The sequence below is a fragment of the Fundulus heteroclitus genome, chromosome 19, assembly GCF_011125445.2.
Source record: "Fundulus heteroclitus isolate FHET01 chromosome 19, MU-UCD_Fhet_4.1, whole genome shotgun sequence".
NCBI lineage: Eukaryota > Metazoa > Chordata > Actinopteri > Cyprinodontiformes > Fundulidae > Fundulus > Fundulus heteroclitus.
Window position 1 is genome coordinate 22,090,198 of NC_046379.1, and position 24,771 is coordinate 22,114,968.

Genomic DNA, 24,771 nt, shown 5'->3' on the forward strand with positions numbered 1-24,771 from the left:
TGTCGAGGTATGTAAAGTTATCAAACAATAAATAAGACACAAAAATTGCATAAGATTCACGTTGTATATGTAATTAATTTGAATATATACAACTCTTTTGCTAAAATCCTGTTTAATCGTAGGATGTCGTTAAAACTGTAGCTGTTTCTAAAAGGGACTTCACGAGGCACACGTTGTCATTTTAAGCGCCAGAAGTGGTCTAGTCATAAGCAAGATGTTAAAACTGTTTAAGCGTAAACATTTGATGCATCTTTGGTCAAATAGATTGTTTAAAGCATACATATACAAATATACAAAATCTGTATTTTGTAATAAAAATAGCTTTATAGAAAAACAAACTTGCTACAACTCTTTGTCTGGAACACGGCAGTGCCGTTAGAAAAGAAGGAGTCAAGTAAATAAGATCCAGGTGCAAATTCACAGGGATTGCTCCATGCTGGAGACGCTTTGAGACACTTTGGCTGGCGGGGTTCAGGATGCGAGGAAGTCGTCGAGATCGGCGATCACAGCCGCCTGTCTCCTGGCAACCGTGTTCAAGAGTCGCTGAGGGAAAGATGGAGTCCCGAGGTCCACCTGTTCAAGAAAAAAAAAAAAAAAAGGACAAAGTTGGCAACTGCATTCACAGAAAATACAATGAATAAACTCACAGGTGCGTTTCTGGCAAGTTTTAGTCTTTTTTTTTTTAGAGGTGCCTTTTTAATGCATCATCATCTTTGCTGTGCCCGAATCAGCTGCTACAGCTTTAAATGTAAACTTTGGCACCAATTACATGGAGCTAATCCATGAGCCTCTGCTCAATGAAACTAATTTCATTAATAGTGAGAGTCCTGCCAACAGGGAGCTACAAGCGCATCGTGCTGTAGATCAGCGCTGCCAGCAGTGTCACATCTTGAGCCGCCTCCTACAAAACCCGAGCAGGGAACTCCTATTTCCTGGCTCTTACTGCATCAAGTAACAAGTACTTTATAAATAAGCTCTGTGTTATAAGTCGTGGACTTCATGTTTTATGACAGACATGAGACCAAATAGTATTAAATGTCTCGTAGTATTTTTTTTTCCTCCTCTCAGACAAAGCAAATCCGAGTTATTCAGCAAAAGAAATCAGATCACAGATACAAAATTTACTAGAAATTAACTTCTGCACCATGGTTACTTTGTCAAATAATAACCACAAGTTCATATGTATTTGGTTGGGATTTTATGCGATACACGTAAAGTAGTGCATAATTGTGAAGGGGGGAAAATCTGTATAGCGTGACACATTTGAATTCAGCACCTCTGGAGAACTTTGTAGAAGCACCATTACCAGCTGCAAGTCTTCCCCTGCTTTGCATATCTAGAAACTGGGACTTTTGAACATCATTTGCAAAAATAGCTCAGTCTCAGTCAGATCTGATGGGCAGTGCCTGTGAACAACACAGATTTTCAATTGGATTAAGTTCTGACTTTGGACCATTCTGACATATGAATTTAAGCAAACCGTTCCATGGCGTATCTGGCAGTATGTTTATAGCCACTTTTCTACTAGACGGTGAACCTCTCTGATCTATTCTCAAATCTTTTAAAGCCACCGGCAGCTTTTCTTTTCAGGGTTATCCTGTTTTGAGCTCCATCCATCTTCCCACAAACACTGACCAGCGTTCTTGCCCCAGCTACAGAAAAAAACCTCACCACAGCATGATGCTGCCACCACCGTGTGACACAGTAAGGGTAGTGTCTGCGGGGTGATGTGGAGCGTTCGTTTTCGCTGCACATAGCCCTTAGCACAAAAGGCCAAAAACTTCTGAAGTGAAAAACTAGTAGTTGTCCTTATCGGCAGGTCATCTATTACCTTAGCTGTGGAGTCGCTGTGGATCTTGTCCCAGTAAAATCTGAATTTATACCGGTACAAATGTAGTAATTAGGCAACATCCGGAGCACTGGAGTTTATTTAGGGGTATCAGGGTAAAGGGGGCTGTATGTAAATGCACAGCAAACCTTTTAGATTTCTTTTTTTTCTTTTCTTTTTGCAACATATTTTGAAAACCCTGTATTCCTGCCTTTTGACCTCCAAATGATGAACTATTTCATGTTAGTTAGCGCCATTAATACACGCTGAAGTTTGTGATTGTTACTTGACAAAAGGTTTAAAGGCTATGAATACTTGTGTCTGCGCCAATAAATGACCTGTAGCAGGTAGACGACTCTGGTCAGCTGCCGTCCGTCACGTATCACTGGCTCCAGGATCCAGCAGCTGGGCAGCACCTCCCCCCGGATGGCGTCCACACTGGGGCGAGGCAGAGACTCCTCGAACACGGACTGCATGGCCAGCACACGCAGGCCCCCCTGAGCCGCAGAGAGAGAGAAACGGATCGATGAAACACACGGCGATGGCCTTCTGATCAGCTAAGAGGCAACTCCACCCTGACACCGATAACAAACAGCTGACACGCTTTGCTCAGCGGACGCTGCCTCGGGGGTCAGCGTCGCTCACGCTTTCTGTTCGGTGAGCCCGAGGTGTCTGTAAAGTGCGGGCTGTACACACCGTGGAAGGAAAAAAAACTCCTCTGATCTGCCGTTTGCACCGTATCTAACCTGAGAAAATGGAATTTTCGACTTGCGCTTAGAGCTGAACAATTAATCGCATTTTCAATATAATCGCGATTTAAAAAAACGCAATTTCCAAATTGCAGAGTCTGCAATTTTTGGCTCTGTATTAGGGAATCAGACACGTCCATTAGGTGTTAGTAAAATGTTTGAAGTGGGTTTGCCTTCACATGGAAGGGAAGACAGTTGCAGCAGTGAGATAATCTAATTGTATTACTTGTTTTAGAGTTTATATAATCATATATAGCATTAAGTACAGGTCTATCAGTTTAATAGATAGACTTGTTTGTTTGTTGCACTTTATGTTCAACAAGGATTGATGTCCAAATCAACTAAAAGCTGTTCTCTTGAACAATATTCTGATCAATAGAAACATTAAAAGTTCTTGTTTTAAATAGTCCTTGTTTACAAACATCTTTATTTAGAGGCCATTTTTGTTGCTTGTGGTTAATGCGGAGAAAAGTCAAAATTGCAATTTTGGTTGAAATATATTGTAGGCAGAACGCAATCATTTCTGCTCTGAGTTTAGACGCTGTGGGTCTTTTAGCAACTAATCTGCACAGCGAGGAAACAAATTGATTTGTTGTTTGTATATGTTTAAAAAGACATGATAAATCAAACTGGGAAAAAAATTGTATTAAATCGCAATTTTAAGGAAAAAAAAATCACAATTAGATTATTTTCCAAAATCGTTCAGCCCTACTTGCGCTAAAAGGCGCGGCCGCGGCCGAGGCTCGCCTGACCTCCGGATGCGATCAGCCGTGCTGCCTGGTTGGCTTCGCGGCCGTGCTTACCTGCTTAGACTGAGTGCTGATGCAGCAGAAGTCCCGCGGCTGGCTAAGGTGGCAGGCGGACGGATCTGTCAGTATGTAAACTAAGCACAAAACACAGATGTGTCAGACTAATTGGGAATGCAAAGCGAGTGAAACAAAAAGCATCATGTTTTTAAGCCTGATTTCTGTAACAAAAAAATGTATGACAGTTATTTTCTGTAAGACATTCACACCACTTCAACCTTTTCGCCTTGTTACCTTAAAAACCACCAAGCGTCACCAAAGGGATGGTTAATGGCTCAGGGTTACCTTCCTGTGACAGTGTGCTGTATAGTTCGGAGACCAGAAATCTGAAGTGCCTGACTAATAGTCGCTACGTTAACTGAGCTGTGCAGCCCCTCCAGAGTTACCATGGGCCTCTTGGCTGCTTCTCTGATTGATGCTCTCTTTGCCCGGTCTGTCAGATTAGGTGGACAGCCATGTCTCGGTAGGTTTGCTATTGGGCCACAATTTTCTATTTTCAGATGATGGATTGAACAGAACTTTGTGAGACGTTAAAAGCTTTTGTTTCAGAACCCCTAAAACTTGGTTTAAACTTCTCCACAACTTTGTCCCTGACATGTCTGCTGCCTTCCTGTGTCTTTATGACGATATAAAGCTACACACGGGTATATTTACTACGAAGGTGACGGAGAACATGGAATATCTGTTATGATACGTGGCAGAAATAAGAAAAGCAAAAGGAAAACACACAGGAATAATCAGTCGTACTTAAAAGTCATAAACTGTCAGATGCAACCTGCCACAAAGACACCATCAACCACCAAATCATATAAACTGGGTTTATTAAACATTAGATCTCTGTCAGGAAAATCCCTTCTAATTAATGACTTCATTATTGACAATAATCTTGATGTTATGTTTTTAACAGAAACATGGTTACATGAATCTAATGAAGCAGCCATTCTGCTGGAGTCGACTCCTCCAAACTACAATTTTCTTTGTGAGAGCAGACAGCAAAGGAAAGGTGGAGGAGTAGCAACATTGTTTAATGATTCACTAAAGTGTAAAAAGGTGTTTTTGGGAAAATTTGACTCTTTTGAACATTTGGCTCTCCAGGTAAAGAGCCCGGTACGAACTATGTTTCTGAATGTTTACAGGCCTCCTAAGTCCACATCAAACTTTTTTAATGATTTCAGTGACCTCTTGTCTGTGATATGTGTTGATTATGACTTTTTAATTATTGTTGGAGACTTCAACTTTCACGTTGACAACCCTGAAGACAGAAGTGCAAAAGAACTGTGTGACACACTTAGAAACTTTGGTTTAACTCAGAATGTTAAACAGCCAACACACAAGCAGGGGCATATTTTAGACTTAATCATCACTAAAGGTCTAAACATTTCACAGGTCAATGTAACTGATGTTGCCTTATCCGATCACTTCTCCGTTACCTTTGAATGTATCATTTCCAGTGACTCATTTAGCCAAAGGGACATCGTAAGAAAACGCACCTTTAAGGACAATGCCACAGAAAATTTTATTCAAGCTTACTTTGCTACTTCAACCTTGGGCTGCAACTCAGTAGATGAGCTAGTAGATAACTTTCAGTCTAAAGTCTCAGACATCATTAACTGCATTGCTCCAGTTAAAGTGAAAGTTGTTTCCGGGAAGAAAAAATCTCCTTGGAGAAATGCTCCATCAGTTAGAAGTGAAAAAAGGGAATGTCGCAAAGCTGAACGCAGGTGGAGAAAAAATAGACTCCAGGTTCACTATGACATCTATAAAGAGAGACTTTACAGATATAACTTACAACTGAAAAATGCAAGAGAATCTTTCTTCTCTGAGATCATTAAGAAAAACATTAATAACGCTCGTGTCTTATTTGCCACAGTCGACAGGTTAACAAATCCTCCTGTGTCCGTGGCTTCAGAACTCCACTCCACCAGGGCCTGCAATGAATTTGCTAACTTCTTTACTGAGAAAATCCTAAAAATTAGAGGATCAGTTTGTACATCCATACCAGCTCCAGAACCAAAGCGGTACTCAGCTGGAACTTATCCTGACAAAATGTCCCAATTCAGCCAAATAAACTACAAAAGCTTAGAGCAGATCATTCAGCAGCTAAGTTCCTCTTCATGCTGTCTTGATGTTCTCCCCACAGCTTTCTTTAAAAAAGTTTTACCTGTCATAGCGTCTGATTTGACTCAGATAATAAACACGTCCCTCCTGTCAGGTGTTTTCCCCCAGTCCCTAAAAACAGCAATTATCAAACCACTGCTGAAAAAGAATAATTTAGACAAACTTCTACTCCAGAACTACAGGCCCATCTCAAACCTCCCCTTTATCAGTAAGATTATTGAAAAAGCTGTATTTCAACAATTAAACACCTTCTTAACAACGACCAGCCGATTTGACGTTTTCCAGTCTGGTTTCCGTGCTCACCACAGTACAGAGACCGCCCTTATCAAGGTTTTTAATGACATCCATATAAATACAGACTGTGGAAGAACCACCGTGCTGGTACTATTGGACCTCAGTGCAGCATTTGATACTGTTGATCACTCCATTCTGTTAGAACGCCTGGAAAACTGGGTCGGCCTCTCTGGTACAGCACTCAACTGGTTTAAATCCTACTTAAAGGACAGGGACTTTTTTGTATCAGTAGGTAACTTTACATCAGAGATGACAAAAATCCCATTTGGGGTTCCCCAAGGGTCCATTCTGGGTCCCCTCCTTTTCAATATCTACATGCTCCCTCTAGCCCAGATAATAAAAAATAACAACATCAGCTACCATAACTATGCAGACGACACACAGCTCTACATCACCATGTCACCAGGTGACTGAACCAATTCAAGCACTGAGTAAATGCCTAGAAGAAATCAATACGTGGATGTGCCAAAATTTTCTTCAGTTGAATAAAAACAAAACAGAAGTAATAATTTTTGAACCAATAAAGGAGAGATCAAAAGTTAGCACACAGCTTCAGTCGCTTCAGCTAGGAACCACTAATCAGGCCCGAAATCTGGGTGTAGTGATGGACTCAGACCTGAACCTTCAAAAGCATCTAAAGGCAATTACAAGGTCGGCTTTTTATCACCTGAAGAACATTTCCAGGATTAAAGGACTAATGTCTCAGCAGGATCTAGAAAAACTAATCCATGCGTTTATTTTTAGTCGAATTGATTACTGCAACGGTGTCTTCACAGGTCTTCCTAAAAAGTGGATCAGACAGCTGCAGCTGATCCAGAACGCTGCTGCCCGCGTCCTCACTAAGACTAAGAAAGTAGAACACATAACCCCAGTTCTAAAGTCCTTACACTGGCTCCCTGTATCTCAGAGAATAGACTTTAAAATACTTCTGTTAGTCTATAAATCCTTAAATGGCTTAGCTCCTAAATACATCACAGACTTGTTATCAGCGTATAAACCATCCAGACCATTAAGGTCTTCTGGCTCCAGCCTACTCTGCATACCTAGAACACGAACTAAACACGGAGAAGCAGCATTTAGTTCCTATGCTCCAATTATCTGGAACAAACTTCCAGAAAACTGTAAAAGTGCGGAAAGCCTGAGTTCTTTTAAATCAAGATTAAAAACACATTTGTTTAAAATTGCCTTCAACTGTCCTAGTTAACTGAATCACCACTTTTTTGTTCTATTTTCTATCTATATTTTATTCCTACTTGCTCTTATTCTGTTTTATTTTGCTATATTTTAATCATGTAAAGCACTTTGCATTGTCTTTGTACTGAATTGTGCTATATAAATAAATTTGCCTTGCCTTGCCTTGCCTTCTGCACACTGCAAAAAACATGCATTAAAAATAAGTAAAAAATTTCTTGAAATTAGTGTATTTGTGCTTAATTTGAGCAGGTAAATAAGAATGAGTATTTTTACACCTAAAATAAGATAATTAGATAAACTATACTTGAAATAAGAGGATGGAGATGAGTTGCTTCTATTTTAAGCGCAAAAATGTTATTCCATTGGCAGATAATTTACACTTGCTGCTCAAATCAAGGACAAATACACTCATTTCAAGAAAACCATACTTATTTTTAGTCATGTTCTTGCAGTTCAGGCAACTGCACTGCAAAAACGGATCTAAATATAAGTAAAATGATCTTAAAGTTAGTGTATTTGTTCTTGATTTGAGCAGGTAAATAAGATTATTTGCCAATGGAATGAGTATTTTGATCCCTAAAATAAGATAATTAGACATCCTGCACTTGAAATGAGATGATGGAGATGAGTTGTTCCTATTTTAAGTGCAAAAATCTTATTCCACTGGCAAATAGTCTGATTTACCTGGTCAAATCAAGGAAAAATACCCTAATTTAAAGGAAGATTTCCTTATTTTAAGTTCCGTTTTTGCAGTGTGGTTTCACTGAATTGTATTTATTTATGCTGGTCCAATAAAACACATTAGTTTGAGGTTGTACAGTGAGAAAATGTGAATACACTGTTCATCCTTAAGGGTATTCAAACAAACAACCAGAAAATTAAATAAAGACGAGCCCTGGTGATGTAAATGCAAACAAGCTGCAGGTGTAGCAGTCCATTTGGTCGTGCGATACAACAATCCTGTCAGTGATGAATGAGGCCGCATTGTACCACCGATCGTCAAAGGATGCAGACGTAAGAGAGGAGAATTTGCAAGGTCTGTTTAAAAAAAAAAAAACAGCAAAAAAATATATACATCTTTGGTGGTAAAGACACGAGATCTAAATCCTCATATAAGAGTTTTGCCAAAGGCAAAATTTCCTTTGCAAGCTAAGTTCTTGTGGGCCTAAACCTGATCTTACGTTGGGTTAATTCATTACTTTTCACTTTCCTGTTAGTTAAACCTATATAACATACTTACAGCTAATCGATCAGAGTGTGCTTGTAATAAAACAGGCGGTAAAACCGGAGCGGGGTGTAGGGCAGGCTGGAGAAAAGGTATCAGCTCACCCAGCTGAGTGCTGTCATCTAGTGGTCGCGTCCACACAGAACGAACTGACTGGTTATACAGGTGGCTCTTTGACATCTGGCAGATTATGTTCCACAAATCGTCCAGGGGTCTTTGCACCTCCCCAGCCCCAAGAAAGCCATGGACAGAGGGACTGGAGCAGCACTTGTAGTACGCGCGAACTCCTCGTTCTTCTCCTTGGTGACTAAGTAAACACAGGCCTACAGCATTAGCAAGTTTCTGTGAGCTACATTCATACTTTAGCTAGTTTATGCTGAGGTTTGTTAATGTAAGTCTGTCAATTGCTTTATAACCTGTCACAAAGCTCGACAGTGTAAAAAAAAAAGGTTTAATGAGAGGAAGCTCACCTCCAACCAGCAGAGGCGTTGCCCAAGTTAAGGTTGCTCAAATCCCCAAAAGAAGCGAGTCGGACCTGGTGAGAAAGCGTTTCTCATTAAAAGTCTGAAACACCACATACTAACTTCTTTATGTAATAATAGAAAAATAGAAGAGAGACGCAGTGATTTATGAAGTATGTGAACATTTTAATGGAAATAGAATATGTAGGTAAGTCTAATTTGGAATGACCACCATTATTCATCAACACAGCCTGAGCTCTCGTGGCTTGATAATTGTTTCTAAAGAGGCTGAAGACCATCATCAGGACGTTTGGGATCATTTTCATGATTTTCATGCAGCGAAACAAAGAAAATATCAAGCAGACGTCTCCAAGATGGTGCAGCGCTGTGAATCAACATTCAGACAGAACATCTATTAGGCTTTTGATCCATAACCCCACTGGCTAAAGCACAGCTCTGACACACGGCTCATTCACCGCCGTGATTTAGAAAAACGCCTGGAGATATTTTTGTGTTACTCTCTGAATGTCCTTACATGTACTGAAGTTGATTCAATCCACAGACTCTAAAGTTTGGAGTCGTTCCTTAAAAGAACTTTTTTGCCCCTGATTATCTCAGGGTTCGCACAGTTTTCATCATAACCTGACCTTTTCAGGACCGAATTTCTAGATTTTTTCCCCCCAGTTTTTTTCTTAATAAGATTATGGTAATTTGATTATAACATATTAATTTTAAACCTGCTTGAATATATGTCAGGTCTTATCTGCAGGTTCCACAAATAAAGCAACAAAGAGCTAAAATATGGCAGATATCATCAGTGTAATACAGGGCCATTTCACAGCCTTAGTGCCATCCGGACTAATGTAGTTTGCCTAAAATCTACAACACTTTGATTTACCAAATGAGGAATGGATTCTTACCCTTGATGAAATGGAGATTGTTTTGAGCAACTTAGACCCAGTTTAAGAGCTACAGATCAAGTTTAACCTTAAGTTAATTGTCTAAAAACTAAACATGTAGTATACTGATCCATTTTCCATTTTGAGTGTGCACTCATTTAGTAAGTCAAAAAATAAAATGCTGACGGGTTAAAATGCTAAAATAAAGGTGTGATTTGGGAAAATGAATATAACTCAATGTAAAAACTGTTTAGTAATATTAGACGTTTGTGCTTTAGAAAATGCCTGGGGGGGGGGGGGGGGTCTGAATACCTCTTCATACCCATCCAGAACTTATAAAAAGTAATAAAAACAAACTTCTGCATTTATGAGACTGTACAGGAAACCTGTTTTCAGGCCTGTTGTTACATAATCTGGCATAATTCAACTTTTTCCTGCATTTTTCTCCCTTTAAAGTGTGTTCTTTAAAGATTACTTATTGGTTTAGTAAGACCGTTTAAGTACGGCCAGGTATATCAACCATGCTTTGGTTCAGGCCCATTTCTTTTCCTGTATGGTTTCTGATAATATTCCTGTTATAGTTAATCGCTGGCTGTAAAGCAACTCATTAGTAAAATAGAAAGTATTTTATATCAAGCTATGTAAACTTCCCATTTTTTTATTTTAATTTGGGGAAAAATAATAATAATCTAAAATTAAGAAAATCCAAAACTGAATTAGTGCCTTGAAACGGCAATGTACAGTTTTATATAAATACAGAAAACTCTTAGACCACAAGGCATGGAAAAACAAACTCTGTTTACTTTACCTCAGCCAGAGCCTGATGGATGAGGCTGGAAGTGATGTCTTGATAGGCTGTAGACAGGGAAGAGACGGAGCCAAAGGAAGCGGTGCGCTGACGGAGCCGTACAGGAGGCGATGGAGAGGAAGTCATCGCTGGCTCAAAGCTGCAGACAGGCAGCTCAAGACGAACATCTGACAAAAACACATTAATAGCAAAGAGTCCTTTAAACAAAGAGGCCATGAAGGAGGTAATGGAAATAAAGACACAGCTCCCCAGTTACAGGGCAGCCTATAAACTTCCTCTTTAAATAACACTGATGTTTAAAATCTACCACATGTTTCTCCTTAAAGTTGACCTTTAAAAGCTAAAATAGGCAAACGTCATAAATATTTCTGTAAAACTACAGGGGATTATGAACGGGTGCCGTGCAGTTACCCTGAGCGGACAGCCATGTTTGCTTTGCTTTCACACTCTGAAAACCACAGACAGGTGGGCGTGCCCTCTGCTTCCACCCGTCGCCCTGGACCCCAACAATCTGTCGACAGACAACACCAACGGAGGTTTATGTCCCGATCACACGCATTAAAGATGACAAGCCTGGACTGAGAGTCTAGGAGCAAAGCAGCGCATTAAATGCCAAATAATCGGGAAACCGATGGTGCAAACCTGTTGATTCACCGCTGGCCTGTTGCAAAGCTGTGGTGGAGCGGTGTGGCCACTGTTGTATCCAGACGTCGGTCCCGAGGACAGACTCAGACTGGATCCGGTGCACAGAGTGCTGCTGCTGATTATCGTGCGGTGCTTCAGGTCCTCCTTAGAAAATCACGCCCAAAGAAGAAGTACGACTTACTGTTTCCATGTAGCTCAAACTACCCAAACTGATGTAGACTGAACCTATTTAGTTTTTACAATCTGAACAAATCAGTTTTGGAGTCCAATGGAGAGTAACATGAATTCATTTGAAAAAGGTAATTTAATTGCTAGCAAACACAAACATTTCATTCAATTTAAAGATAAAAATCACAAACAACGTGCATTACTCAGAAGACACTCCTAATTATCCACGGTGGAGTTGTGAACGTCACTAAAGGGGATCCTCAGCTGCTCCCCACAGATAGGGGAGCGTAGTGTCATATCACACTGACTTCATTCTGATTCTGCCAACTCCAGACATGAAAACCGACCTGCGTCCCCTGGGACTGCTGCAGTATCCTCTGCTTCTCCAGCTCAGTCCTCTCTCTCAGCCGTTCTCGAGCCTTGGCGATCTCTGTCCTGGCTTCTTCCCGGGCTCGGCTGTAGTCCCGCAGCAGCTGCTCAATGTCAGGGGGACACTGTCCCGCTCCTCTGACAGGGTACGGTAAGCTGTGGTACAGAACATTTGATTAAAATAAAAACACATTATGCCAGATAATACATTTAAAATGAATATTCTTCCATTAGTGTTTGTCCTGTGACATTGTAAAAACCCAGAGTCTCACCTAGATGCTTCTCTGACTCCTTGACTCAGAGGGTGCTGGTACTCCGTGCGGCGGCTGGGGGTGGGAGCGGCTTCCTGCGGGGGGCCGTGTTTGCCGGGGCTCAGACTGCGAGCTCTTCGGCACGTCTGGAGGCGCTCCTCCCTCTCCCGCCTCAAAACCTCAATGCTCCGGCGGTGGCTGTCAAGGATGAACAAATCAAAGCGGCACAACGTCACCTGGAGGATGAAGAACACGACTCTGCAGCGCCGCGTTTACCTCCTGACCCTAAACGTGCGGGTGGGTTTAAGCGCCCCATTATGTCGCATGTCAACATGAAATCCTTGATCTAGTCGGCTTTTTATTAACAGCTTTTTCTGGTGAACTAGGAATCAGAAAGTAGAGGAGAATCCCCGTTTCAGAAACTGCAGCACATCCTATAAGTCTTTAACAGGTTTATTGCAAAGAAGAGCTTAAACCTATGTCTTAGCTTGCAGCAAAGAGCAAAACTATTGCAACTATCGCATCATGACCAGAACCCTTAATGTATCTAGTTTGGATTTTATACGACAGACCTACACAAAGTTGTGCATACCTGTAAAATGGAGACTTATACATAATATCTGAGCCATGCGTTCATACTCAGGTCTTCCTGCTCAGGAAAACGACCCCCCCCCCCCACAGGATGATGCTGCCACCACCATGTTTCACATTGGAGAAAGTTCAGGGTTAGTTCTCCTCCACAGCTAGTGTTTAGTTTGGGTCTCATCTAACCAGAGCATCTCTACATGCTACATGACTTGTAGCTTGTTTTCCTGCCACTCCCACATGAAGGCCCTTTTTTTATTTCCCTTCAACTTCACAACTGTTTGTGAATGAAACGCGTACGAAAACATTAAAGTGAATGTTAAAACTGGTCCATGCAGAATAAATATTTTTTGTCCATCCTCACTCTGGTGAAGATTGCTGGTGAAGATTCTCAGTCATCCAGGTCATGGTCATTCCAAAAAAAGTAAATAAAACAGAGCAACTGGACTTGTTTTCCGTAGTTGAAGATGTTTCGCCTCCTCTCCAGGAAGCTTTCTCATTTCAAAAAGTTTTTGAATTGAATTCACTTTTTGAATTGAGAAAGCTTCCTGGAGAGGAAGCGAAACGTCTTCAACTACGCAAAACAAGTCCAGTTGCTCTGTTTTTTTACTTTTTTTGGAATCCTCACTAGGTCAAAGCGGGATTTCCTGGTCCTCACCTGTCATACAGCTGGTTCTTGGTTGCCGGCGGCTGCCGCTCCTCTCTGGACCTCGGCGACAGCATCTTCAACAGGGCGTCTGTCTCTCCCCGCCCATAATGGAGCTTGGCCTCCGTCAGCTCCACGGTCAGAGGGGTCAGGCTCGCACTGAGGCTGACGGTGGCCATCACACGCTCCCGCTCCTGTCGCAGCTTCAGTATCTCTCTCGACCTCCTGTCGCTCGGCGCCGCGGCCTCCGGGACCGAAGCCGCGCTCTCCGCCTCGTCCCGTTCGCCGCGGTTTCTGCGGCCGTCGGCGAGCGCCGCTTTCGTGTCGCTCGAGCGCCGTGACCGCTGACCGTGCCCGACGCCGGACCAGTTGGTGAACTTGTTGTGCAAGGGCAGGTCGTCCGGGACTTTCTGACGGTCGTCCCAAGGAGAGACGGCGGGGGCGGCTTCGGTGTTCACGAGGACGTCTGTGTCGCACTCGCTCTGCGCCAGCGATACCGCGTCGTCCTCTTCCAACTGATTCCTGTCACCGAAGGGCACTGGATGGGCGGCATCAGTGCAAAAATCTCCAGAAGCGCCTGGGAAGTTAGAAGCTTGCAGCTCAGGCCCATCAGCCTGTCTGGAGGTGGGGAAAATGTGGTTGTTCCGTTCTGATCGGGCCCGGCGGTCGTCTTCTTCCTTACAGCTCTTCAAGACGTCGGTGTACGTATCAAAAGAAGATTTAAGACTCGCTGAACTCGTGCCCGATTCTAGAGGACTTGAACAACTCATTTCAGTCACCCTCTCTAGTGATATGGTTTCTGATTCATGGGCGAGGACATCTAGATCCCGTGTAGGAGTTTCAGCAGAAGGAGCAGCCAGGGCGTCCTCCTTGGAGGCGTGGCTCGTTTGTGGATTCCTACATTTTGGTTGACAGTGTACCGACGGTTTTCCTCTGAGCCTCCAACCTAACGTTGCCTCCGCAGGAGAAATGGGAGAGGACGCGCGGTGGGCAAAGGTTGCCTGTTTTCTGAAAAGAGCAGATGGAGTGCTTGTTAGAGATGAGCTGCGATTGCCTTGGAAGCACGTTGCCGTTGATCCGGAGGTGACTGGGGCACTTCTGCGGCTCAGTCCCTCGGCGATGCTTTGCTTCGCGACCTGGGAGGAGGCCGATTTCGCACGCCTGTGATATCCAGCTGCTGTCTTTGTGCACGGCGATCCAAGCGGGTTATGGTCTGACGGGGGGGTGACGGAGACGTTGAACCTCTGCGTCTCGTTCACACTGTGCACGCTCTCGTCTTCGGGCCCTATGACTTTCACTATCACCCTGACTTCATAAGACCTAGCCTGCTCTCTGGGTGCTTCGTTGACAGAACCCTTCCTCTTCAGCGGTGTTTCCAGCTCCTCTGTCTGGACTGCGGCATCTACGGGCGTTTGGGTCGAGCGGTCTTTCTCGCTACATCCACTTTGATCCCGGTATGATAAGCTGTGGCGTGACGAGTTGACGCTCCTGGGACTGGATCTGCTGGCTTCGCCTGACCTCATCCCCTGGACGTCGTCGAGCAGGTCTGAGGTGCTGTGGATTAGCTTGGAGAGGTGAGCGGACATGGTTTCCATGCTTGCCCACGTCGGGGATTTCTTGACGTCCCCTCTGCTCCTCATGGACAAAGGAGCGTCAGTGCTGCTTCTCTTGTGACGATCTCTCCTCTTCAGGCCGCTGCAGACCGCGCCCGGTCCAGACTCGGTTTGAGTGCCGTGCTCTCGCGTCCTCCTCCGCTCCGCCTGCTTCTGCCTCGTCTTCGACTCTTGCTCGGACGAACAGACGAGCACGATCTCATCCACCCGACTTGAATCGAGACCAGAGCCTGTCCCGTCGTTGCCGGAGGAACTACCGCTCGTCGTCTGACTGCCGCTCTCGGCCCGCGGGTCCTGGCTGGCGGCGACTCTTCCTGCGTAATCCTCGATGCTGCTGAGGGTGCTGGAGAGCCCCTTGTTGGTGGCGTAGGTGCTCAGGTGGGAGTTAAAGGGAGAGTTCTGCCCGTTCAAACCGTCGTCGACGCTGGAGCACCTCACCATCCGCTTCTCGGCGCTGTTCAGGAGGGGAGACTTACAGGACAGGTCGGCGGCGCTCCCGAACACCGGCGTCTTGTAGCAGTGCTGGCTTGGGTCGCTGTGCTGCCACTGGTGGACGAAGGGGTTGATGTCACTGGACGCAAAATGGATGGGAGAGTCCTGGCAACGCGGCGTATGCTGTGCTCCGCTTGGCTTCGCGTTCAGGCGGCTCTTTTCTGCGCCCGTCCTCTGGGATGCAGCGTCGGGAGGCAAAGAAGGCCTTTTTGGGATGTGACCTGACGTTTTGCCCTCACCAGAATTCACTTTAAAATCGCTGGCAGACAGAGGCGTGCGGCTTTCTTCTTCGCCACCTCTTCCCACCCTGAAGCATTTAGATTCCAGCCTGCAATGATGCCTCTTGTTGCCTTCTTTCTCCTCCTCCTCCTCTTCATCCGACGATGTCAGAGATGAGTCAGAAGCAGCGGGACGGGTTTTGACGTCAGACTTCCTGAACCTCTTTGTCTTTTTCTTCTTGAGAGCGGGATTACCCGTTGTGAGAGCTGGGTTTATGGTGGACGGTACAGAAGAATCTGCCCGCGGCATTTGGAGCTCTTTAACGGGAGGAAAACCTTTAGAGTTCAACGCCTCCGAGAGCATTTTATCCTTTGGGTTGAGAGGGAACGTCCCAGCCGCTTTATCACTTCTTACCGAACAAAGCTGCTCACTGTTTTTTTCATGCTTTTCATTGAAGTGGCATGGGGGATTTGGACCTGCGTCTTTTACGCCGATGCTGACGACAGAAGCCTGACCTACGTTCTCTACATAAACTTGCGGACAGCTCTGCTGACCGTGTGCTGCGGCGGGTTTGCCTCTCGCCTTGTGGCCCGTTTCAAAATGTTCTCCAAGCACAGGAGAAAATGTGATCCGGCTGCTGAGGCGTCTGTCTGCTTTTACCAGATGAGTTAAGGTTCCCGCAGCAGATCTCTCGGCTTGGGTTCTGGTCCCCTGAATCAGGTGTGGGGGGTTTTGTTCGGATGGATAACCATTCGCTTTTAATCCATCCATCATATTGATATCGTCTGAATCAGAGGAGAAACAGTTCCCGTTGTTGTGATTTGAGGCGGAAGCTGCTTCATGGACACGTTTGAGAAGCTGCTGACTTGAGTGTTCGGTCTGGAGTCCAGGAACGAGATCAGAATTTAAATCATGGAGGATGATCGAATCGGGAGGGCGTGCTACTACACGTGTAGCTTCATCAGTAACATATTTCCTCTTTGTGTTTTCTACCCATTCATGGCCAGTACTCTGCTCAGGAGGCACACATGATCCCAAATGCTCAGCTGCAGGTAACGCTCGCGCGTCTGCACGGATTACCCCATCTTTCACATCTTTACTCCTGTCATCTCTCCGCTGGTCGTCTGTCCATCTACTTTGATTAGAATCAGAGCTATAAGGACATGCAGATGATGACAAAATACTCAGACTTTGACTTTTGTTAATTCCTCCTGACGACTCCACGTGCTCTTTTATCACTTCAGAGATCCTCAGATCAATAGCGCTGCAAATGGCCTCTGACCTGCATGTGTGCTTTGCTCTCGCGTCCCGCTTCCTGTCGCCATCGGTGTCATTTTTAACCCCTTCTACGACTTCAAACTCTCTATCCACTCTCACCTCTCCGCTTTTTACAAACTCATTATCTCTAACAGAGACATCACACTGCGAACTCTTGTCCTCGCGTTTGAGCTGAGACTCGAAGATCTGGCCGCTTGGTTCAGGTTCAGCGGCGTGAAGATCAGAAGCTGGCGATGAATCTGAAGCATCTGAATCTGCTCCATCAGCGCAGGAAGAGTAAAATCCTTGGCTGTTAGTCTCCCCCTTGGAGTCCCTGCTGTCGCTATTGTCATCAGACTGAACACCTTCCAAGCTGTCCCCTGGCGGAGGGGAGAAAGTTTCCGTCTCCCCACTGTCGCTCCTTTTGGGAATTTTCAGGCAGCCCATAAAAGCGTTCTGGTGGTCTTTGTTCCTCTTCCTGGAGTTTTTACAGTGCGATTTAACAACTTCCTGCTGGAGAGCAACGCACGGCTCATTGCTGTTGGGTTCCTCCCGTTTAACTGATCCAGCTTCTGTGCTCCTGAAATAGTTCGGCCATGCTTGGTCTTTGACGGGAGGCTGAAACAATCTTACGCCGTCAGGTGTGTTCTCCAGCGCTGCTGCTGCTGCTGCTGATGGGAAACCTGACCTACATGGTGCAGTGACAGCAAGCACACCATCTGGTGCATCTGTAGACTCATGAAGTGTGTCTGAGCTTGCTGGCCGAATGTCTTTCAGTGACAAGAAACCAGTTTGATCCAAAGCTGGCACAGATTCTGGAGGTGCGTTAAGGGGGGCTGTGTTGGTTTGTCCAAACTCTGACTGCAGGACGTTTTCTGAGGCTGCAGCGTCGGACTCCATTGACCCCTCAGGGCACTGATCCAGCTCGACGGCATTTAAAACCTCGGAGCTAAAAGGTCTAGATTCACTCTGTGAGTCTGACAGATTCCTGCTAAATGGACTCGGGCTGCTGCTGTTACTTTCTGCGTTCAAGAGCAAACCTTTTCCCTGTGACGGCAGAGATTCCCTGTCAGGGCTCGGGCTTTCAGCCACATCTACAGAGGACCAAAAATCAGCGAGAGCCAGCAGGTTTTCTGGCCCTCCCACACCGCGGCTGCTGGTCAAAGAGGTCTGCAAGTTCCTGAAATCATCTATCAGTTTGCGCACACCGTCCGCTTCTAATGAACTCTGGGACATCCTTGTTGCATCACAGCTCACGTGTGCCTCAGACGGGGTTACGACAAATCTCTGGGACCGGCACAGATCACTGCCGGGTCCTCCCGTGCCACGGTTCTGCGTAGACGAAGGCGTCGGGTCTGTCGCTCGCGAGTAACTGGGAACCGCCGCACGCTTGCGTCTTTTAACCGTCGGGAACCGCCCGCTGTGCTCCGAAGTTAAGGAATCTTTAGACATCTCGCTGTCATTGCTTTCTGCGTCGCTCGGAGCCGAGTCTTCACGTGTCAAACGCTCGGCTAGCGCTGCTGCATAAGCAGACGACAGAGAGTCAAGGGAGAAAAGGCTCTCGCAGTCTGACGATCCTTCCTCCTGCTCTCGGACCCATCCAGAAAGTCCTCGACGGCCTTCTGCCCTTCTACTCTTGTCCATCAGCGCCTCAGTGCTGTGCCAGCGTCTGTGTCTGAGGCTCTCAAACAGATTCCTCCCATCTAGCTCCTCACATGACACAGTCGCTTTGATAGTACCTACGTTCTGATCAATTAAAGAATCTTTCAGGCTCTTGTCTCCTCTTCGTCTCCAAGGAAATTTACCTGCAATCCTTCCCAGAGGTCTAAGACCTCGGCGTCCCTTTACGCCCGGGGGTGCTTTTCTGAAAACTTTGGACAGAGCCGTCTTTATCCTGGGCCCTACAGACTGACACAACGATCTGCTGACGGGTTTAATCCCATTGCTATCAGCGGAGAAATGCCCCTTTCCACCCGTAAAGCAGCTCCTGTCAGAGACGACACCGTCCGCTTTGGATATCTGTGCATTTTCTTTGCTGACTGGCAGAGACGCGGTTCTGAGAGGGGATTTAAGAATAGCTGCGGATTTCTTATCCAATCTGTTCCTGAACAACGCGTCAACGCGGTTCGGCAGCAGAGGCTTTCTTCCCAGCTGGCCCAGACATGGCTGAGGCTGTGGCTTCTCTTTGGACGTTTGTCTGGCGTTTGCGTAAGGGTTTACCGTGTTCTGATTTTGTCCGGAGGAGATGGAGCCAGAGCAACTTTGGGTCCTTCCTCGAGGGAGACATTCCTCTGAAACCCACGTTCTGCTGCTGATGGAATCAGACGCAGTTGGTGAATTTAATGATCGGTCCACGGACTTGTTTCTCTTGAGGAAGTGCCTAACGATGGGAGAGAAGGAAAGCAACGTTTTTAAAGATTAAGGGATTTTAAATAGAAGGGGAAAAAGTTAATATACTTACCTAAAGATAGGTGTACGCTGAGGGTAGAGCCGAGACAACAGATCTAATGAAAACGAGTGTCTACGTGATACAAATGATGGTTCTTCCAGCTTTGGGGTTGAGCCCATCTCCGGGGACTGCGGGCTATCCGGTCCTGGGGGAAGCGTACTTTCCAGCTGCTGCAGCTTTCTCTTGGCGTCCAGCAGATGGCGCTTGTTGGCGATTTTCTGCAGCTGGTGGAGCAGCTTCTTCCGACGGACGCGGCCCTCGGCGCGGCACACGGCGTGATGCTTTAGCAACTCATCCTGCACGATTTTCTTCCGGGCCCTCACCCCCTTGGAGGGATACTCCACGCTGATAGGTTTCTGACCCGCGAACACCTGGCTGGTAAGTTTCTCCAGAAGGGGAGCAGGGAGGTCTGTTTGGACAGCGGAGTCTTGATTCACCCTCTCCTCCGCTGTGTTCAGGTGAAGTTTCTCGTGTAAAATCCACTGCTGCACTGTTGAGAAAAAAATTTGATAAGCATTAAAATCAGGAAGAGTGCCATGCAAAAATATTTATACCCCTGCTTTACATTATGTCATATCACAAACACAAGCTTTAGACTGCGTTATTGAGATTTTAGGCGATGGATAAACAAAAATGATTGCATGAATGGGAAGTGGAAAAAATTAGACTTGGAACAGCTTCCACTGCTGTTACAGCTGGAAGGACTTTAATAATACAAATTTGAACAGTACAGCATTCATTTATATTCACATTACTCCATAAAGATGCTAAATTACTGGTTTCAAATACTTACAATCAATGTTCCCCCTAATATTTCATGTGTCTGAGCATTCACTGGACCCCTGTGAGCAACAGCACACGTGCACACTGAGGCTACACCAGTATTACGCCTGTCCAAAACCTTAGATTATAACAAGGTACATGGCTGACAAAAAGAATCTAATCACAGCAATAATTTATTTTAGATGACTTTCCTAGATACAACTGATCTAACCCATTACATGAAAAAGACAAAAATCTAGGATTTTTTTATGAGCTGTGCAGCATAGTATGTTTTATGTCAGAGTCGGGGTCCTGCAAAGGAAGAACTGAGAGACATGTACATCTTTCAGAGTTAAAGTTTTTTATTGTAATTCAATTGTTTTGTGCAATGAGATTTAGCACAAGCATGTGCAGCATCTCTTCTGTCGGTTTGCTCCAGGGCAGCTGTGGCTACTAACATAGCTCACCACCGTCAGGGTGTGAATGACTGATTGTAGTGTAAAGCGCTTTGGAGTGGTCAGACTTGATAAAGCGCTGTACAAGTACAAGCCATATATATATATATATATATATATATATATATATATATATATATATATATATATATATATATATATAAAAATTGAGGTAGAACAAGAAGGCTGGTCAGAAAGCAGCAGAAGCCGTGGGTTGCAAAGGACTCCATCTGCCGCTGATAACGCCAGCAGGGTAACAGCGCTCCAGAAACAAACAGCAGGTCTCAAAAACACAGCCACACAAACAGCTGACATGCAGCAGGAGTAACAAAGACGCACACCACCACCTGCCCAACTATAAAGGCGTCTGCCCCACCCGTCTATCAGTGGTGCGCTCTGATCAGCACCTGGCACACACAGAGTGGGACCGTGGAACACCATCTGACCAGAATTGCTAAATGGTACAAAATAACTTGTTTTATTATTATTTTGTTTACAGTTCAGCTTGAATTTTATTTTCTGCGCTGCCTAGATTTGCTGTTTGCTCTGAATCCAGATGCAGTATGCGACTGCGCATGCGCACAGCTTCGAGGGAACAGTGCTTCCAAATTCTTCTAAATTTGATTTATATCTGAAAAATTCAATAAGAGTGAAAACTTACTGTCGGAGTACTGCTGTCGGAGCTGGGCCTGCTCCCTGTCCAGCTCTCCTTCTGCTCTTCTCTGCTCTGCCTGAATCTCTTGCCGCAAACTCTCCACATAGCGCTTCTGCTCCTCTACCCGCCGCCTGGCCTGAAGCTCCTCCGAGGAATCGAGCCGCAGCTCTTTGACCCTGTAAATAAGCAGCACGGCTTGAACAGTGAGAAAACGAGAACTAAAGAAACAATTGAGAAATGTAAAACTGCTTTAACTTCACCCCTTGGATCATTTGATACAAAGGCTAGTATGTGGGAGGTTTAAAGCAAAAGCTGTCGTCAGCAGTAACCAAGCAACTCCTGAGGCTGAACCGTAAACAGCAACCAGAGACGGTTTGATATGTTGGGGCCGATAAAGCCACACCAACGAGAGCATGAAGCATTGGGCTATTTCTGCAGCCTGAATGCTGCCATAATAACTCTTAACTCTTATTAAATAAATATGCTGAGAGTGGTGCAGAGCGATCCCACTGTACAACACACACACCAAGAAATAAAGTGGGAGGCAATTACTTTTGTTCAGAGTTGTTCTTGTTTGGGGATGGTACTTACTCGTTGTCAGGAGGCCAAAAGTCAACAAAAGTGCACGTCACACTGCCTTCACTGACCTGAGAACACCAAAACAATATATATATTGATATCTACACTTTAATTTAAAGATATTATCAGCCACATTTAGATGATTTTGCAGTTTATAATGAAGGACTTAGGTGAGCCGCCCCTACCCGCCGTCGCTCCCGAAGGATTGCTGCCTCAGCCGGGTGGTTGAAGCGAAATTTGTGAACTCCTCCCAAGGTAATCACTGTCCCTGGAGGTGCAGAGAGGTATTCTTTATAACATGCTGCGCTCAGCTCGTTGCGTGCTGTGGTGTGGATGCACGCTGAGGGCACACATGTGTATATCTGTGTTTGCATGCTCCTTTCCGCCGCATGTAATTGTACACTGACATTTGACACGTTTTTTTAATTTTTTTTATAGAAAATGTTTACCCAGATTATTTTAAATTAGTATACACAGATGCAAATCTCATCAGGTGAGTATTTATCACGGCACAGGAGTACAACAGCAATCAGAGTTAAAAAACACATACCCTTGTCCAATGTGGACACAGACAGCGCGATCAATTTGTTTTCTTGAGGACAAAAACTGACCTTGAGCCAGTCTGCAGGGCCCGGTGACCTCTCTGTCGTTGAGGAGGCAGGCGCAGCCCGGCAGCGGTCGGAGCGTTACCACACCCCCGTGGTTTTCAATCTCGCAGCGGGAACTGCCCTGAAGAACTACAAACGGACGGGGGTTCAGAGGCGGCTTCATGCATTCTGATACGAACAGCTGTGCTCATGAAGCTGCTGCCTGGTTCTGCAAACCCAGCCCTCAGTGCAGCATCCAAGGCTAAGATAACCGCCCATGCAGGATTGTAAGAAGTAGCTAAAATATTATTTAACTGTACATTATATCTAGCACTGATGTGACGGCTAAAACTCAGCTTTTACTATGTCTCCAATATATGCATGTAAAGAATGTTATCTTTGCGATGTGTCTACAACTTAACACAAACAAATACCTATATGTGGTTCTTCAAACTGCTCCTGAGGTCCAATGCGAGTAATTCCTTCCTATAACAAAGTTAAAGAAACAGGTTAAAGCGAAATTGTAATATAAAAAGACACAATATTTAAAATGGTACTACTATTGTTGTTGTTGTGTGTTTTGGTATACGGACTAATTCACTTAAAATCTCCTACAGAGTCTTGCTAAAGTATTTATTGCCCGTGGCAACCACAAACTTTTATTCATAGTATTTTGGGGGGATTATATGTGACAGTCCAACACATCAAAGTGCATAACTGCATCATTTCCTAAATTTTATTCTATCTAACCATCAACCCTGATGAGCTTTCCTGTCCCTGCAGAGAAAAGCATCCCCACATCATGATGCTCCTATCGTGGTGTAGGGATGGACATTTATCCATTTCTTACCATGATAAGGATTTTGATTATTGGTGACTATGATAAATTACAGTGATTGATGTTGGAAAACCCTAAAGACTGATTGTACTGTTAAAAATTTAATTTTTGACATTTTGTCCACTGTCCATGAGGGCATCAACAAATATCAATAAATTACAAAATATGACCGAATGAAATTACTGTGTGGAGTCACACTTTTCTTTGTCACCGATGTCCTGATGAAGCACATTTCTAAATAAGCATGTCTTTTAAGAGTGGTATTTTTTTGTTGTGGGGCAACGATTGTTGTGGCATGCAATCACAGCTATAAAGATGCTTTCAGATGTCTGGAACAATTGTAAACGATAAATACCATAAAATATTGTGATAACATTTTTATTTTTACATTGCCTACCCTTGGCGTAGTGTGTTTCAGTGTGATGTGCAGTGCTAGCTTTCCTCAAAGCACAACGTTCTGCATGTAATCCAAGAATGTAGACACATGGTATTGTCTGATCTGACCAGAGCCCCCTGTCCACAGGTCAGCTGTAATTTTGATTTCTTCTAGCTACGTTTTCTTTAAAAGTCCAGATCTGCTGAGTGCGCGACTAATGGCTGCTGTGTTGACCGATCCGCCTGCCTGAGCTGTGGTTCTCTGCAGCTCCTCCACAGTCTATTTTCTAATTAGGTAACTTCTAAAGGTAATTAGAAGAGCTGGATTTTATTTAGGGGCATTATATTAAAGAATAATGAATACAAACTAACTACATATTTTTCTGTTTTTTTATGAAAATCATGCACGATTTTTCTTCCACCTCATAAGTACGCACAGCTTTTGTCACCTAAAGAGCCAGTAAAACACATTACATTTTTTTTAAAAACAAAAGCACGGTGCTTGAAGCAATTTTAAATATAAATTGACTCTAAACATTATTGCTGTAGTGAAACACTGTAACTAAATTATCTAATAAAAAAAAAAAGACCCTGCAGGAAACGGTGGGATGGGGGCTTAGGATAACTCGCTGCTCCAAACAGAGCTGTTACACAGTTGTGTAGCTGGCGAGGATGACTCATAACAGCTCTATTGTATTCTAATCTCCGACTAACCTGACTGGAAAAAAAGACGCGCTGCTTACTTTGTTGTTTTATCGAAAGAGTTTTCTTATATGATTTGATCTCCCAAGTGGCCTCGTCTTATCGCATGCCTGAAACAGTGTGATTGTCGAGCCCGAGGATACGCTTGTCAATGTCAGAATCAGGACAGATCCAGCTCCCCTGAGTCCTTTTCTTGGAGCTAAGAGTGTCTGATCCAACCAAGCTTTGTACACACTGACACACGCTGGGGGCAGGAGGGGCTGACAGGACAGAGGGAACAACACAATATAACGCACCTTTAGTCAAGAGGTTTTATAGCAGAGACAAAAATCAGTACGAGGAGAAGAAGAGGAATCTAGATAGAAAGAAAGAAGGAGAAGGCTTGTGTCAGGAAAGCTGACAAAGATAAAACCCAGAGATGTTGGAATAAAAAGTAGAGCAGGTCTAAAGGAAGTTTTTGGGCTTTGACATCCTGCCGTTCATTTAACAATATATTTTCTTAACATCGTAGAGTAGATATACGGCTCTAGGGTTTCAAAAATGTGAGTCAGGAATGATGAAAGATAATATCAAACGCAAATAAGCCAACATTCTTTAGCACAATAGAAATGATTGCCAAATCTGGTAATTAGTACATTAAGAAGGACGCTTACTGTAAACTAATCTGATCACCGAAAATTTAAAACTGTCACTGTTCTCTAACACTTTAAAGGGGACAATAAGCAATTTTCACCGCTAGATG

The 24,771-nt window shown here is 44.4% G+C and overlaps 1 protein-coding gene across 2 annotated transcripts in view; it reads right to left on the bottom strand.

Moving 5' to 3' along the window:
- Window positions 1-310: 310 nt before the first annotated feature.
- Window positions 311-24,771, bottom strand: part of stard9 (StAR-related lipid transfer (START) domain containing 9) — a 56,057-nt gene continuing 31,596 nt past the window's right edge. For both annotated transcript variants that reach the window (XM_036150443.1, XM_036150442.1), the window contains exons 16-32: window positions 22,549-22,600; window positions 22,139-22,264; window positions 21,713-21,795; window positions 21,540-21,595; window positions 20,955-21,124; window positions 19,089-19,566; window positions 13,059-19,007; window positions 11,837-12,013; window positions 11,543-11,720; window positions 11,025-11,171; window positions 10,794-10,893; window positions 10,383-10,549; window positions 8,685-8,749; window positions 8,319-8,521; window positions 3,381-3,460; window positions 2,167-2,325; window positions 311-573 (exon numbers count right to left, since the gene is read on the bottom strand). In XM_036150443.1, the coding sequence (XP_036006336.1) occupies window positions 472-573; window positions 2,167-2,325; window positions 3,381-3,460; window positions 8,319-8,521; window positions 8,685-8,749; window positions 10,383-10,549; window positions 10,794-10,893; window positions 11,025-11,171; window positions 11,543-11,720; window positions 11,837-12,013; window positions 13,059-19,007; window positions 19,089-19,566; window positions 20,955-21,124; window positions 21,540-21,595; window positions 21,713-21,795; window positions 22,139-22,264; window positions 22,549-22,600 (8,292 nt within the window). In that variant the 3' untranslated portion in view covers window positions 311-471. The remainder of the gene's footprint in view (window positions 574-2,166; window positions 2,326-3,380; window positions 3,461-8,318; window positions 8,522-8,684; window positions 8,750-10,382; window positions 10,550-10,793; window positions 10,894-11,024; window positions 11,172-11,542; window positions 11,721-11,836; window positions 12,014-13,058; window positions 19,008-19,088; window positions 19,567-20,954; window positions 21,125-21,539; window positions 21,596-21,712; window positions 21,796-22,138; window positions 22,265-22,548; window positions 22,601-24,771) is intronic.